Below are 16,191 nucleotides of genomic sequence, written 5' to 3' on the forward strand. Positions count from 1 at the left end.
TTTTTTGTGTTACTTTTTACAATTTAAAGTTCTATCTAGCTTAAAAAAACACCTTTTATTATCTAGTATGGGGAGAGAGATATTGTGGAATTTTTTAAAAATAAAAATACTTTAGGAGAGGAGTCATTTGTAATGGTCAGGGATGGTGGCTAGAATATAAGTAATGTCAGAATCAAATGAGTGGTTTAATGACAAGGAATGTTTGGAGGCAGTCAGTACTGGGAAGAGACTTAAAATATTTGTGTTGAGTGATGTGGTTTTCAGTTTCATTGATTATGAAGAATTACAGTTAGGAATATTAGAGGGTATACAGTGTATAACGTGAAAATGTTATGAAGGAAAAGGATCTAGTAGATAAAAGTAGATATTAAAAAGTTTATTATATATTACCTTCTGTTAATATCATCTAGTTAACATTATTTTAATATATTTTCCCTAGGTTGTATATCAATTTCCCCCCCTCCCCCTCCAAATCAATGTTACACGTTTTCAATCCTGAAATTTAGGTCAAAACGTAAGAACAACTAAATAAGTTTTAGTTATTTGTGTATCTTTTAAAATAGAGAAATCCTCATAATCTCCCTACAAGTCAGCATCTGAAAAAATTAAAAAATCAAAATCAAGATCTGAGAAACTGTACACAACTAAAAACACAGATAAAAAATTAATCATGTAAGTTTTGTATTTTCTTTAAATCATTATAGCAGTTTTAGTGGACTAAACCATTTCACTAAAAGAAAAGTATATATATATATATATATATATAAAGAATGGGCTATTCTATTGGTTTGGATTTATAAATTATAAAAAGCACGATTTTTGGTGTTAATTGTTTCTGAAAGCCCTTAATAATTTAGGTCAAAAAAGATAACCAAAATTTTACACAATCCAGAAAATGATATGCCCATCTTTAGCACACTAACTACAGAACTTAAAATCTGTGATAGCCGCTTTAATAGACTGGGGTGCTGAATGTTATCACACCAATAAGTTCTTTAAACGTTGTAAAAGAAATTAACAAATTAGTAATTTTTTATGGGTCTATAGCAAGTAGCAAAAGTTTTTTGTATTAACTGTTTCTGAAAGCCCTTAATAATTTAGGTCAAAAAAGATAACCAAAATTTTACACAATCCAGAAAATGATGTGCCCAGCTTTAGCGCACTAACTACAGCATCAAAAATCTGTGATAGCCGGCTTAATAGACTGGGGTATTGTACTTTCAATGTCAGTAAGTACCATAAACCACAATAATATAAATAAGAAAAGAAGGTCAGGGGGAGAGGGAGGGTGTGGTCAGTAGAAAAAATATAGTCTTTGTCCATAGTTAATTATCAACTAGTTTACATTTTCATTTCATTGTTATGTGTATTTCCAAATTTGTTAGTCTATTATTATTATTTTTTCTCTCTGAATGACGGTTGTTGTCTTCCCTCAAAATTAGGTTCAAACGTTGGCACAAATAAATAATTCTTTTGTTTATTTGTGTTTTTTCTACTGACCATATCCCCCGACCATATTTTCCTCTTATATATCTACGGTCAACTATCTTCAACTCATTATTAATAATATAAATAAGTTCACAATAAAATAAACATATAAATTCACAAGGAAATGTAGTTTTTATCTTTTGCATTAAAATTTCTTGTATCAAAGGCTCCTTGGATCGCATGGCCAATTGAAGCTGCCAGCATCTACGATACCTTTGATCTAATTTATTATCCCCAGCAATGGGTCACTTGATGTAATAATAGATATTACCAAGCATCCGAGAACACTGGGTTAAAAATTAAAACCATCTGTTACAGTTTCTTATAACAATAATTTAGTCTTCATTAACATTTCAACATAACATAAATGAACACCTACTGTTCAGAGAAGCCAAACTCAGCACATGCCATCATTACCCTGATCAGGAGACAAAGTTAACTTTAAAGACCTTTGTTGTTCGTAAATAAATATATCATAACATATGAATTATGGCCTGGAATAAGACGTCACAATGGTTAATTTTTTTTTATCAAGAGCACAATACATCAAACTATTACTTAAACAATATGTTGTTCATGATTCATAGATAATATTGCATAAAATACTGAAATAAACTTTGTATTGAACACAAAGGACATCATCGATAAAAAGAAATAGGACAATCACAATTTGATAACTACAACACCTGCTACTCCAGTCCATAATTTAAGGTTAACAAAGTTGGGAATTAGGTGTAGATACTACAATCTCAAAATTCATTCACTGAATCCTAACAAAACCCTAAATATTAGAATTTGTAAAATTATTTATTGTTCAACCTTCACTTAAAATTCTTTCCATTTTTAGATCAGAAAATGTTAAATTTTAATGGAACAGTCACAATACCATATTAAAAACGCATATACTGTATTGACAGAAACAAAATGTATTTGAAAATACACTAATTAATAACCAATTATAACAGTAGCTCACAATATTTTAATCGGGCTTACATCTTTAGGAACTGTTTTATATAGCCAGTTATTGACTTAATGGTCTGAACGACTCACGTAAACAGCTTATAAGATGGGTACCTTCTTTCTACACGACCTTTATGTACAAATATACGTCGATTATTTAAGGCATTAATTGTATCTGTATATTGATCACTGATTTTCTCATGAAGAAGAAGTGGTAAAACAATCCACAGAAATTAATATACCCATTTTGGAAGATTTTGTAATAAATGAGATTCATTACAAAATGGCAAACAATGGGAACAACACAGCAGGCTATCTCGATAGAATCAGATTAATTTTGTTCCTTTTTGAACAATTTAATATCTTTTAAGCAAGTATTTTTTTTTAATTACATAAAAACTAATATAAATAAGATGAGTTTGCAAGGAAAAATTAATAAAATACTTCAAAAATATGGATACCTACTTACTTTCCTAAATTAATCCTATTTACAAGACAATGTTTTATGGGTTTAAAAGGTGATTTAATGAAATTTTAAGTGAATATATTTTCCCCTTATTTACTGTACATTTGGAGCTATATAAAAAGCACAAGAGCATAGAAAAGATCTGAAGGATAAAGCGACAAAATCACTGCTATTTACAAAAAAACATGTTTTTTTTTTTGTTGGGCACAACCAGAATACAATATAACATAAAAAGCTAAATTTATATCAAATAAATTTAAAAAAAAGAGTACTTTATAATTAAGAAATAACTGAAAAGTATTTTATAGATCAAGGGTTGTGTAACACATTCATCCCTTGAGAACTACATATTCAAAATTTAACTCCATCACAATACTTAACTTGCCAACGAAGTAAGAAACATAAATGCCAAATCCTCAGAATTTCTAATATATGAAACTATATTTTTAATTTGTGGTAAAAATTAGTTTCTTCAAATGAAGTCACAATAAACAAATAATATTGGACAAATGATCATAGTAATAAGACTACAATAATTAACTTAAAAGTTATTTTAAACAGAACAATTAACTATGATACAAACCAGCCGTCACACTTGACAATGTATGAAAATAACTGACCTGCATAAATATATAATTTAATCATATTCATTCTAGAACATCGACTGTACCTATGCATTGATCAACTTATTTTATTTAAAAAGGAGAAAAATCAATACATAGACTTGATATACCCATTTAGGAAGATTTAGTAATAAATGTAATTCATTACAAAATGGCAAACAATGGGAACAACTACGCCCAGGAAAAGATGAATGATAAAAAGCACTGAACATTGATTTATCCTAATCCAATCCAATTAATTATTAATTTTAGTAAAGAATCATTGATTTAATAGGTAATTCAATGTCATTAACAAATAATTTTTAATAATAACACTGAACAAACCCTAAAAAAGAATAAAATTAAGAAAATTCCTAAAAACATGTAATTCTGTTTTTACCAGATCTTCTGACACGGGATGGTCTTCTAGTAACAAATACTCAACCCCAACTGGCATGTCAGGCCAAAGGACATCCTGATATAATAAAAATAAACCATTTGAAATTCTAACTTCATGGCGTAGCATTAACCCCCCAAAAAATAAAATGGATCTTTTTATTTTTAAAAAAACAACCAAAATAATCAATTAAACAGAAAAGTATGGTATAATTCCAGTCCAATTAATATTTAATACTGACTAGTGAAAAATGAACTAAACGAAAGCATTACGTACATTACTAATAGTTAATCATAAAATTAATTTGCAATCTCTGACTTCAGAAAATGTTTGTCCACCATTTTATCGAACTGAAACACCAGTAACAGCCTTAACTAGCAGACTAGTTATATAGCAATTAACCGTATCCTGTAAAAACACAGGAACAGTTAATCCAAATAACAAAGTTAATATACCACAGGTTAACACTAGATATATTTTAAAAATATATCTGTTGACTCCATATGGACACACAAAACAAGAAAAAATAGGCTCAATGCTTTGAACAAACTGGTTCATGCATGCAAGCTACGAGATTTTAAAGGAAAACATGCTTATTACATATTTGCCATGTTAGTTTTAAATAGTATTATTACTGCCCCAATATTAACTTCATCCATTAGATGAGTTAAAATAGCTTAATAGAATATAAATCCTAAAACTTAAATAGTTTATTCATCAAGGTTGTATATATTATCATATATTAAACAGTTAACATTTATATCTAAAGAGGGTATTTTATAATCATATTAGGTGTAAGGTTCTAAAATGTGGTAACAGACAAAAATTTTAACAATGTTAAATAACCAAGGGCCACTTGCCATAAATTAACACTAACACAATTCTGTTTTAAACCAATTTCCTAAAATTTGTTGTTAGTCTTTAAAAAAAGCCAGAAATTCGTTACAATGTTTTATGATACAACAAATCATATAATTCCATAACTTAGAACCATTACACATCTCATAATAATGCAGTAATGTAAAAATATTAGAGAAGGAACAAGTATAAGATAAATCTGGAAATTAACAAGCACATAGGCATTTAAGATATAACTTTACATACCCTTATGTGATATATAAATCATTAAATTTCCATGCTATTATTACATGCATATTAAAAACTAGTAAAAAAATACAATAAGCTGCAATAAACTGAAACATGTAGGTAACCAAGACCACGTGGCGCATTATTTCGAGAAAAGATATGGCAACACTTCGCTAAACTTCATGTGCTAAGATATAGTTAAGAGAACTTAAACTAAGCAATATTAAATTCTTAAAATAGATAGTTAATTACCTGGGATACTTAACATCTCGTGTTCTCTTCGCCGTTAGTTGGAATTTCATATAAGCATCGCGAAATTAAATCTTTAATTATATATGTATAAATAAACCCTAATTTTAAAAATGTAATTGCCAGTGCGACAGAATTAAAAAAAAATAAATAAAATGCGGTAGCTAAGGAGCCTACTGACCAACCAACCAACCAAGCCGAGAGCGAGAGTAGAAATGGCCGAGTTACGAACAAGCTAGTAACTTCAGTGAGTAGCGCATGCGCAATACGGAAGATGCACTTCTAGAAAATCGATTCTATAAAAATTTTTTTATAGAGATAGGAACATTGTAGTTCTTCCTAAGAGCATTATCGTATTCATTAGTGGTTTTAAAGTTTTGCAGAAGGAACATTCCTCGTATTCCTATTGAATTACCATCATTTTAATCCTTAGATTTTTTGATTTATAACAAAAAGTTACTTATTTTTTTCCCCTAATCGATGAACTAAGAATCGGAGGCGAATTAAGTTCACACAGGTTTGGGAATGGATTTATACTGGAGGACCTGGGCCGGAATTATTTTTGAAAGCCTGGGAGGAATTATTTTTTGGGCCATGGGCCGATTTACTTAGGAGCCCATTTCTAATGAATTAGTGTAAACAATATTAATCGAAACTTTGGAGATTCATAGGTGTGGAAACACGAAAACACTGCTTTGCTTTAATATTTGCATAAATAAATAAAAAGAGCTTTCTTATTTCGCATTGGACGTATTAATTCCACAGATTGTTTCGTGGGTGGTGGTTACTTCGTTACAAGTACGGTAACTTTGAGATGGTTGGTAGAAGAAAACCCCTAATCTACGGTACTATCTTTTTAAAACGACCAACACAAAATGTTTCAAGTTGTGCTACTATTATTACAATTAAATGTAATAGCAATAGCAAGTCACTTCTTGGGGAAAAGTCATAGAATGAAAGTTATTTGCCAATCGTTCATTCATAAATGAGATTCACTCAAATTTAAAATGTCCAGTTGTCACACCTGAACAAACAGAAAATGGATGATACTGTAATCTTGATCTGACTTAAGAAGGTAACTTGACCAAGTATTTAAATGAGAATAGCCAAAAAGGTGGAATAAAAAGCTAGTCTTAAGCACAACCGAATGCTCCTATGAAATGATATGTCTTCAAACATTTTACTTTTAAGAAGTGATTGTAAAGTTGATGTGTAGCAGACTTCTAGCAAAATAAATAAATAACATGAAACCCTGAAGAATTTGTTGGCTTTTTCGTCGAAATTTATAACCAATTTTCGAAGTTAATAATTGCCCCTGAGAAGCTAAAATATAAATAGGTAGAAGTGACTCAATCCTTTCTATCATCGTAAGTATATTCTGACATCCTTCCTCTACCAAATCTTGTGGTCATGCCTCGATGTAACCCCCATTTCTCGAGAGTTTTAAAAATTTCAAAACTTTACATTGTCTTAGTCTAATTATGGAGAAGGCAAAGTTATTTTTGGTATTAAAGTCGACATTTTAACATCTAATCCTTTTTTAGCACCCTCAACATTGGAATCTCCAATGGAAAGAAATATATTCAACAAAAGATTTTATTGAAATTTTATTTGTAACAGGATTTTATAAATAAATCGTTCCAATCCAACGCTTCGTGAAGACAAATTGCTAAAAAGCGCAAAGATTTTTTTAGTCATCAGTAGACAGTTGACCGTGGATAATATATAAGAGAACATGGTTGTGGGTGCGATATGTGAAGAACAGAAATAAGTAAAAACTTATTAGTGCCAACATTTCGGCCAGAATTTCAAACCTTCATCAGGGCTAAGAACAAAAAAACAAGATAACAACCATAATGAATATCTAATGTATTTCTAATCATACTGTTATTCCTTTTATTCATTATGGTTATTATCTTGTTTTTTTGTTCTTAGCCCTGATGAAGGTTTGAAATTCTGGCCGAAATGTTGGCACTAATAAATAAGTCTTTATTTATTTGTGTTCTTCACGCACCGAACCCCTAATCAACTTCTCGTAAAGGATTTTTTAGTAGTTGGTGATTTGCGCTAAAGAGAACTAAAATAGGAGTAAAGAAACAGAACTTATTTATCTGGGAATTAATTTCTTGTAAGAATTCGTCAATATAATTGAGACATTGATGCTATCACTATACTTAAAATTTGAGCAAAATGACGGTTGGGTGAGAATACTGAAGTTATGATATCGAGAATGTTAACCATGGGCGTAGGCAGGATTTCGCCAAGGGGGGAGCAGACCTAAGCCCATTACAAACGTACATACTTTATATATATATATATATATAGTCCATTCGGAAACATTGGGTAAAAGAAATATGTGTAATTCCGCATTCAAACCGGTTATCATTTCATTGCTACTTCATAAAAGTCAATTATTACTTTTTAGATTTTTAGTAGCTATAATCACAATAAATTATTGAAAATCCAGTATAAACGTAATTAATGCATACAATACACGCAATATATACGAAAATAAAAGAGGTGACGAAGAGGTTTGCTATGAGAGCATCAGCCTTCTGGGAATGCTAGAAGTAATCTTAACCATCTCTTCTACGATGATTGCCTACTTTGTTTATTTATTTTCAACAAACATTCTGAGATTCCTAAAATAGAAAAATTGTAAGAATGGAGTCTAGATAAGGTTCTTTTTTATTCGTCTACCCCCCTCCCAATTATTTTTAGAGATAAGTATATGACGAATAATTGAGCTCATTAAATCTTTCCTGTTTTACTGTAGAATCGACGTATATTAATCTAGTCTATTCAAAGGAGTGGTTGTGATCTTGTGATCCGTGAAGATGTCACCTCAAAAATGTTACCTTACTAATTATAACATGTTTTTAGAAAGAAATCACCTATCACATAAGTTCATTATTTTCTTTATTTTTTTTTACCTTGAATTACAAAAATCTAGGGTGGAACCGCGGTTTGAGAATTTACCTAATTACCGTAAAATACCCGTAAGAATTACCTATCGTAATTTGAGTATCCTTGACCGGCCATCCTCAAATTTTTGTATGACGGCGGTATAAACAACTTAATTATGTTGACGGATTTTTACAGGGAATGGAATTCTCAAACAACTTAGTTCATGTTTTTTTTCGATTTTCATCCTATTTGCATACAAATTAAAAAAACATCTTTAGCAGTTTTTAGCGATTTGCATCTGCAGGACGCATAGGATCGAAAAAGTCACAATATAAATTCGTTTTAAACTTGTATATATTTTCAATGGAATCCCTCATCCAAAATCCCCGTGTTAAATAATATGTAGAAGAACTGGAGAGGATACAAAGTAGACTTTCCTACCAAAAGAAACTAACATCTGACAAGTTTCAATTCGAAATTCTCAACTATTTGTTTTATTAGGATTACCAGCATGCTGCTCTCTGGATTCACAAAGGTCGACTTCAAGTGATAAAGGGACCAGACTATCTGTGGCAATGCTGGGAGAGATATTAAACTCCTTTTTCTTAAATAGTGTAGTACATTCTCAAGGAAGCAAGGCTGCTTGCAACTTGGACCACCAGTCATCTCTCTGCTGCTCTACAGTTTCAAATGCCCAGGAAGGACATCATCTGCCACATCATTCTCCCAACACAGTATAGGGCTACTGACTGTTAGTGTAACCTTTTGTTTTGAATCTTCCTGAGGACTTGAATATCAGATGTCCCATCCATGGTAATTGACAGATGATGGCCTCATTGAAGAGGGCAAGGACCATCAGCTTGGCATTAGTGCGCTGTCTCTAAACTCCATCATTGCACCCTGTCCCATTTATTCTACAAAGGATTTAAAACTAACAAGTCTTCTAGGGAGTGCCCAGCGATCCAATTCATAGGTCAGCACAGGTCTAATAAGAGTTTTATAAAGGCATGCCTTGGAAGTTCTAAATACCCCTCTGTTGCTAAGGTGTCTGAAGCCCATGGTAGCACCTATTCGCAACCATTATCCAACAATTTATTTCAAGATTAATGTCATTTGTGGAGGTCACCTGAGTTCCCAGATAGATAAATTCTTCTACTTTCTCGAAGGTGTACTGACCAATGTAAACCTTTCCATCAACACAAACTCCAACAATGGGGTTGGCATGCAAATATTTCGTCTACAACATAAGATAGATGTAACTGATACTTAGTCCTAGGACTCTTGCCTAGAACTATGTAATATATAACAAACAATGGCGTGTAGATTGTTGACCATAGGTTCAAAATGAGGAAGAGGTAGGGGTGCAGTCATTAGAGTAATAATAAACACAAATAAGTGAGGCTAATTTTATTTTTGCCGCTTTTCAGCCTAAATATCAGCCCTTCATTGGGGCTCACAAAAAATTATTTAACAACTTGGATATAGTGAAAAGAAAATAAAGAAATAATATTACAAGAAATTAGAAAATAACCAAAGATACCAAAATAAGATAAAAAATAATATTACAATGGTAAAAATTAATACAAAAAAAATAACAAATATTGGATATATTAGAAAATGAAAAAAAATAATTAAAATCAAACAGAGTATTTTGAGAAAGTAAAATATATATATATTATATAATGAGAAACATGAAAATATATAATATTAACAACATAAAGAAATAATTTCTAAAGTTATTGAAGTCAGAAAGAAGCAAGTAGTAAAATTAAAATTATTGGAGAAGTTTGTAGGGGGGGTGCGGTCATCTTTGCTGACTGCAACCCCCCGACAAACTTCTCCAATCATTAATCTACGGTCAACTATCTACACCTCATTAAAATTAAAATAAGACGTGATGGGCAGTAGTAAAATAAATATAACTTCTTTGGGTTCGTTATTATTTTACTGACCGTGCCCCTCACCTTCTTTTCATCATATATAACTAAAAATTTATATTAGTTACATATATTAGACGGCAGTCAATGTGTTAATTGTAACAATTAAAATAATCAGGGCGCCAGGCATTTATGAAACATTGGATCTGAGTTTCAAAACTAAAATAATAAAGGAAAGAAAAAAATTTTTTGAAACACTTGTTTATAAATTTCTTTATTAAAAAAAAATAGAACATAAATTATAACTTATGGGCTCAGTTCACTTTCCTTTTCAAAATTTTTTCTTCATAAAAATACAAGCAATAACAAACCACATTTTCTAAAACAGTTCAAAAGCACTTTCGATATTGTTATGCATTATAAAAAGTTTTGCAATTTAAAAAAAAAAAAGGAAACTGAGCTGATGATTCTATAAATCTAAATCCAGGAAATAGAGAATACATTAGTTAGTGATTGGCTAAACAGTGGAATACTGACACCAGATTAACTTAACATTTAACCTTGATGAACAGGAAAATTTAATTAACAACAGAATATTGGATAAATTGGCTTGTGCTCGATGATTTTCTGCACGAAATCGCAATTTCGAATTTTAAAATTTTTTCAATTGTACAAATTAGCCAATGATTCATTAAAAAAATCAAACAAAGAATGTTGGGAAAGATAAATTTAATATTTGGTCGAAAGGTTCATGATACGAGCTTAATTATTCTTATCTCGGACACTAGTTTTAATTTGGGCCAATTATTGCCACAATCAAGACACAAACTACAAATCTCATTTCTAATTTTTACATTCACTGTAATACAATTAATTCCTAACATAACATTAACATAACTCATGTTAACATAACAACATTAAATCATGTTTATTAAAAAAGAAAACGATTGAAATCTTGGGATTTCAATTGTTCTTCGATTTCTGTGACAATACAAAAATCATATTTACATTTAAAAATTTAGGAATATGTTAGCAATTTTGTACTTGATTTCATTATGTAAAAATGAAATTTAAAATAATAAAGATTTCTGGAACTTGAAAAGGTCAAATCCAATGTTGAAAGTTTAATATTTTAAATACTCCTTTCTACATAGTAACTTAGCTGATTTTCCAAAATCTTTAAAAATTTGGTAAACTAAATTTTCCAGTTTTCATTATAAATACAATGAGCTTCAATTATGGATGTACATGGTTTGTAATTAAAATAGTTTAGCTTTTCAGTATTACTGTAAGTATTAAGCGAGTTAATTTTGTTTCAAACAATGTTAGATAGACATAACTTTTCATGTACAAATTATAATGAAGCAAATAATAATTGATTTTTACAGGATTTGGGTATTGAGATAATTTTACACTGCACATTTTTTACCGCACAAAAATACAGTCTCTATTCAGAATTTTTCTGAATTATAGAGTGGAGAGCTACTCCGTAATCGGTAACCCAGATTCCACAGTTAAGCCCATCAATAGATGCAATAGATATTGGATAGGTTACAAGTTTTGACAGTATTATTACCCACCTTTATGCTATTCCACTATTTACACACACACATTGAAGGGAATCACGTGACTATTCTTTTCTCTATATTTACTTTATTGTTTTCTTTATTTTATTTTATATCAAATTCAAAACAGTTTAAGTACAAAACTCATTTTCTTTCAATTATCAACAACAGATGACTTTTGAATTCACATAATTTGGCTATATATATAACATTAAAAATGCTCTATGATTAAGACAGTACGGTATAGCACACAAAATATCATTTTAACCGCTATAAAAACTATAACAGGTCATCACATATTAATAAACAATTTCGAAGTATCTCTTTTTAAAATTATATATACTTCTCGTTAAAAAAACTTCAACCCCCTAAATATTTTAGTTGCAATGTAACAATCAGAGGTTAATTTATATGTATATATATATCCTTTTATATACTAATTCCTGTATAATCAAAAGTAAATAATTCTAGCGTCAGCAGGATTCTGCTCCATCGGACAGTAAGGACATTTCAATCTGTAAAAGAAAAAATTAAAGCATATTAAGGATTATTCTTTACTATACTATAAAATTTGATAGGTTAATATTGAAACATAACAAAAAAAAAAACCTTTAATTTCGAAAAACATTATTAAATAACAAACTAGTCAATATTTCACATATACAGGTGTCATTAAGACAGAAAAATATAAGATCATATTAATGTAGACCAAAGATAAAATATATCATACCAACGTACTAAAAACTTTTAAGCAAGTAGAAACATTGTATCACTCTAAAACAGCTCAACAACAAAATAGGCAAACAATTTTAGAATGATGTACGATTAATTCAGTTATATATAGACAGTCAATATGAAAGATATCATCTCTGGACTGTGCATTAATGTCACCTTATGTTTTACCTGATTTATCTAAATATTGACGGGTTGGTTATTTAATTCAGATACTAATGGTTTAAAATTTGCTTAGGAATTTTCCACAAACAAAAAAAGATTCCCAATAACCTTTTTATTATAATGATAATAAGAAGAGCAGTTTTATTATAATTATAGTAAGATGAAAAGTTCTATTAATATGATAATGAGATGAGCAGTTTTATTATAATGATAATGAGATGAGCAGTTTTATTAAAATGATAATGAGATGAACAGTTTTATTATAATGATAATAACATGAGCAGTTTTATTAAAGCTAAATAATTATTATATTATTATTTTAGATTCAACATGGCAAATCGTTGATGTTTCTTTTTTGCACGAGATTAAACTTCCACATCACTAAATATTAAAAGGCAAATCTGATTGTTATAATAATCATGTCAGGCCCAACAGCTAATAAAGAACTATAAATTTTTTTCCACAAACAAATCTAAAAATAGATTATTAATTAAACTTATTCTCCCCTTTTTATAAAGCCATAAAAGAATGTCAAAATCTGATAAACTGAAGATGAGTTTCAAAATCTGCCGCTGTTTTGATGATATTTTCAATAACAAGTCTTTTGGTTCACTCAACCAAAATCTGTCATTTTCTATTTTTGTGAGAAAAAAAAATCATCGTTAAGACTAGTAATTACTTAATAATTTAAACATTTTTAACTTTATTTCAATGAAAACCAATCATTTTGTCGTAGCTGAGATTTCATGAAAGTAAAATGTTACCATGAATATATACTAACAAGGTACAAAGCATCCTTAAGGTTAAAAACTAGATCAATTAACATAATTAACTCTTTTATATATTTTTGTTAAATTCTTTCCTGACTGTAGCCTCCCTCCCATCCGATACTTCCCGACCAACTTCCCTTTGATTAGATCTACAATTAATGATATTTCTACAATTATAAAATTTTAGATAATTAAATAGTAAATCATTGTTTCACAAATCATCAATAGATCATAGTAGGTACGGAGAGAAAACCTCATTCATTTTAGGCAGAATGAAAATTGAATTGTACTGAAATGATTTTTGAACAAATGTGATAAAATAGAAATAGTAGATATTAATAATAGATAAGAGAAATGTGTTTACTTGTTAGAATTAGCTAGCTTATTGAGGGCGTCCCTGGAAATAACATGCCCGCAGGCAAGCCTCATAGGGGGATTGATTTCAGTGCTTTGCTGCTTCAAAATAGGGCAGGCAAAAACAGAATGGAACCTCTTTTCAGGACCAAGATCGATTTCAATCTGAAAACACAATAAATTAATTAATAACCAAATATTTTAAATAAAAACAATTTGAATTTCAACTTTTCTATCAGGGATAAGCTGTACACAAACAAATTTTATACATATATAATAAATTTGTTGTTAAAAATACCTTAACATTGCAACAAACAAAATATATTAAGCCAATGGTTTTCAGCTTCTACCCCCTTTATATACTAGAGTAAGTCAATATTCATCTGCAATTTAGTTATATTTTAGTTTATGATGGTAGTACTGTCGTTTTGCGTTGATGATGCATGCTTTGTTTATTTGTAATGTCTATGCAAGTTTCAAGCTGCTAGGTTAGTTTTGTTATCGCTGTAGTGCTGTTAATCATGGCTGCTCCACTTTCTATTTGCACCAAATAAGAGCAACGTTCAGTGGTCCGTTTTTTGTGGTCGGAAGGCATATCAGGGGCCGAAATTCATTGAAGACTTTCGGTACAATACGGGAACAGTGTTTTATCACAACAGAGTATCTAAGAATGGATTAAAAAATTCAAAAGGGTCATTCAAGTGTTATGCACGATGAAGGAGCCGGACAACCGTTGAAACTCAATCTTGAAGTACTGGCTCATCCTCCATATAGTCCCGCTCTTTCTTCATCAGATTATCACTTGTTTGATCCATTTAAAGAGGCATTAAGGGGCCGTCGATTTACCTTGGACGAAGCAATGAAAGAAACATTCCTGGCTCACAGCTCAACCGAAAACCTTCTTTTATGAGGGCATCATAAAGATTGCACAACAATGGACCAAGTCCGTTGAAAAGCAAGGGGACTGTCGAAAAATGATGTATTTCTAAGGTTCCTATTTGATTAAAATAAAATTTTATAACTATTTTGCGGATAATAATTGACTTAGCCTTGTATATACTAGCTCACCTGGCAATGCTTTGATATTGCTATATTTAAGGATGTATATAGATTTAATAAACACAATTGATATAATACAATAAATTATTGTCTACTTTATTATTATGATTTAGTAATATAAATAGTTTTTAAATAACAATCCTCACCGGGACTCAAATTTTTTGAAATATTGAAACAATTCAGACCAACTGACCTATCAAAGTGTGGTAAAAGATTTTTTAGGAGTGAAACATAGTTTATATTTGTTTTTAGCACCTCAAGAAATCCTTAAATAAAAAAAATTGGAAAATAAATTTTTTTAGCCTAATAATTATATACCCCTTATAAGGGCATTAAATCTACATTTAGTTGATGTTAACGTAGGAATTGGATAAAATTAAGAGGCGTTATGAATGATTATATATATATATATATATAAAAACAATAGTCAACGGAACAATAATTTTATGTTTAAAATAACATGAATAATTTTGTGTCATAAAAGAAATCTATCTAATCACTCAGTCAACAACATTTTGAGCTTATCTTAATACATTAACAGAACATTATAGCTTATCCTGCATTTCCTCCTCTTGCCTCAACAGTGCTCGACTTCAAACACAAAAGTGAAACTTGATGCTGATGTTCTGGCAAGATGGATGGATTTAGCTAATTCATTTTCATTACGATTTGATTTCTTTTAAAATCAGAAAATAGTATTTTGGCTGATAGCTGCATGCCCCATTGACTATTGGAATGCTTAGTAATTATGCTCTATAAAGGTTATAAAAATACCTTTTTTCTACCTGTTCCAATTTTTTTTTTTTTTTAATTTTAATTCTGTCTCAACCTAGTTATTATTTAATTCAGAAGTAAAAATAAATCAAAGCTAACAATTATTATAGAATCAAACCTAATAATATAAATAATACCATACATATTAATATAACGATAGCATCAGACTTACAGGTAATTCATCTTTTCCATTCCAGATACCACTAACTTGACGCTGCTGCATAACCTGTTTGATATTAAGCAGGGCAGGTAAAGCGATGCATCCAGCATTCACGCTGTAAAAAAATTATTAAACTAATTTAAAATTCGAGAGACTAATAGGCCCATAAAAATCATTCACTTGGTACATTGATCAGTCACTGAATGGTAATATAATGTATAAATAAGTAAATGCGAGTATAAATCAATCAAAATTTTTAAAAAAACTATAGGCTTCATCAGATATAATTAAAAAAAAAAAAAAAAGAAAGATGGTCAAAGGGTGGCCAAGTGTTGCAACTGAAGTATTCCAAATCTATTTATCCAGCACCAACTAACATTGTACCATAGTTTACTTTATGTTCCATCTTATCTTATACTCCTAAACTGATAACAATATTTTTAGTTTTTGGATCTTTTTTTAGCCCTGCAAAGTGGGGCAAAACCTTAATATTGGTTCACACAATAAATAGTTTATTTACTATTTTAGTTACAATAAATAGTTTATTTACTATTTTAGTTACAATAAATAGTTTATTTAC

The 16,191-nt window shown here is 29.9% G+C and overlaps 1 protein-coding gene, 1 long non-coding RNA gene and 1 other non-coding gene across 4 annotated transcripts in view; all 3 read right to left on the bottom strand.

Annotated features, from left to right (window-relative positions):
• Positions 1-1,071: 1,071 nt before the first annotated feature.
• Positions 1,072-1,210, bottom strand: LOC112210796 (small nucleolar RNA SNORA70). Its single transcript, XR_002945312.1, has one exon. It is a non-coding gene; the product is annotated as a small nucleolar RNA SNORA70 (small nucleolar RNA).
• Positions 1,211-1,795: 585 nt separating this feature from the next.
• Positions 1,796-5,492, bottom strand: LOC136796252 (uncharacterized). Its single transcript, XR_010843941.1, has 2 exons — positions 5,252-5,492; positions 1,796-4,321 (listed from the first exon to the last, which is right to left on the bottom strand). It is a non-coding gene; the product is annotated as an uncharacterized lncRNA (long non-coding RNA).
• A 4,055-nt stretch (positions 5,493-9,547) lies between these two features.
• Positions 9,548-16,191, bottom strand: part of Sou (required for meiotic nuclear division 5 protein souji) — a 14,943-nt gene continuing 8,299 nt past the window's right edge. For both annotated transcript variants that reach the window (XM_014432426.3, XM_067049405.1), the window contains 3 exons: positions 15,624-15,726; positions 13,629-13,783; positions 9,548-12,112 (listed from right to left, as the gene is read on the bottom strand). In XM_014432426.3, the coding sequence (XP_014287912.1) occupies positions 12,049-12,112; positions 13,629-13,783; positions 15,624-15,726 (322 nt within the window). In that variant the 3' untranslated portion in view covers positions 9,548-12,048. The remainder of the gene's footprint in view (positions 12,113-13,628; positions 13,784-15,623; positions 15,727-16,191) is intronic.

The sequence above is a fragment of the Halyomorpha halys genome, unplaced genomic scaffold, assembly GCF_000696795.3.
Source record: "Halyomorpha halys isolate HHAL.00 unplaced genomic scaffold, Hhal_1.1 Scaffold1054.1, whole genome shotgun sequence".
Classification (NCBI taxonomy): Eukaryota; Metazoa; Arthropoda; class Insecta; order Hemiptera; family Pentatomidae; genus Halyomorpha; species Halyomorpha halys.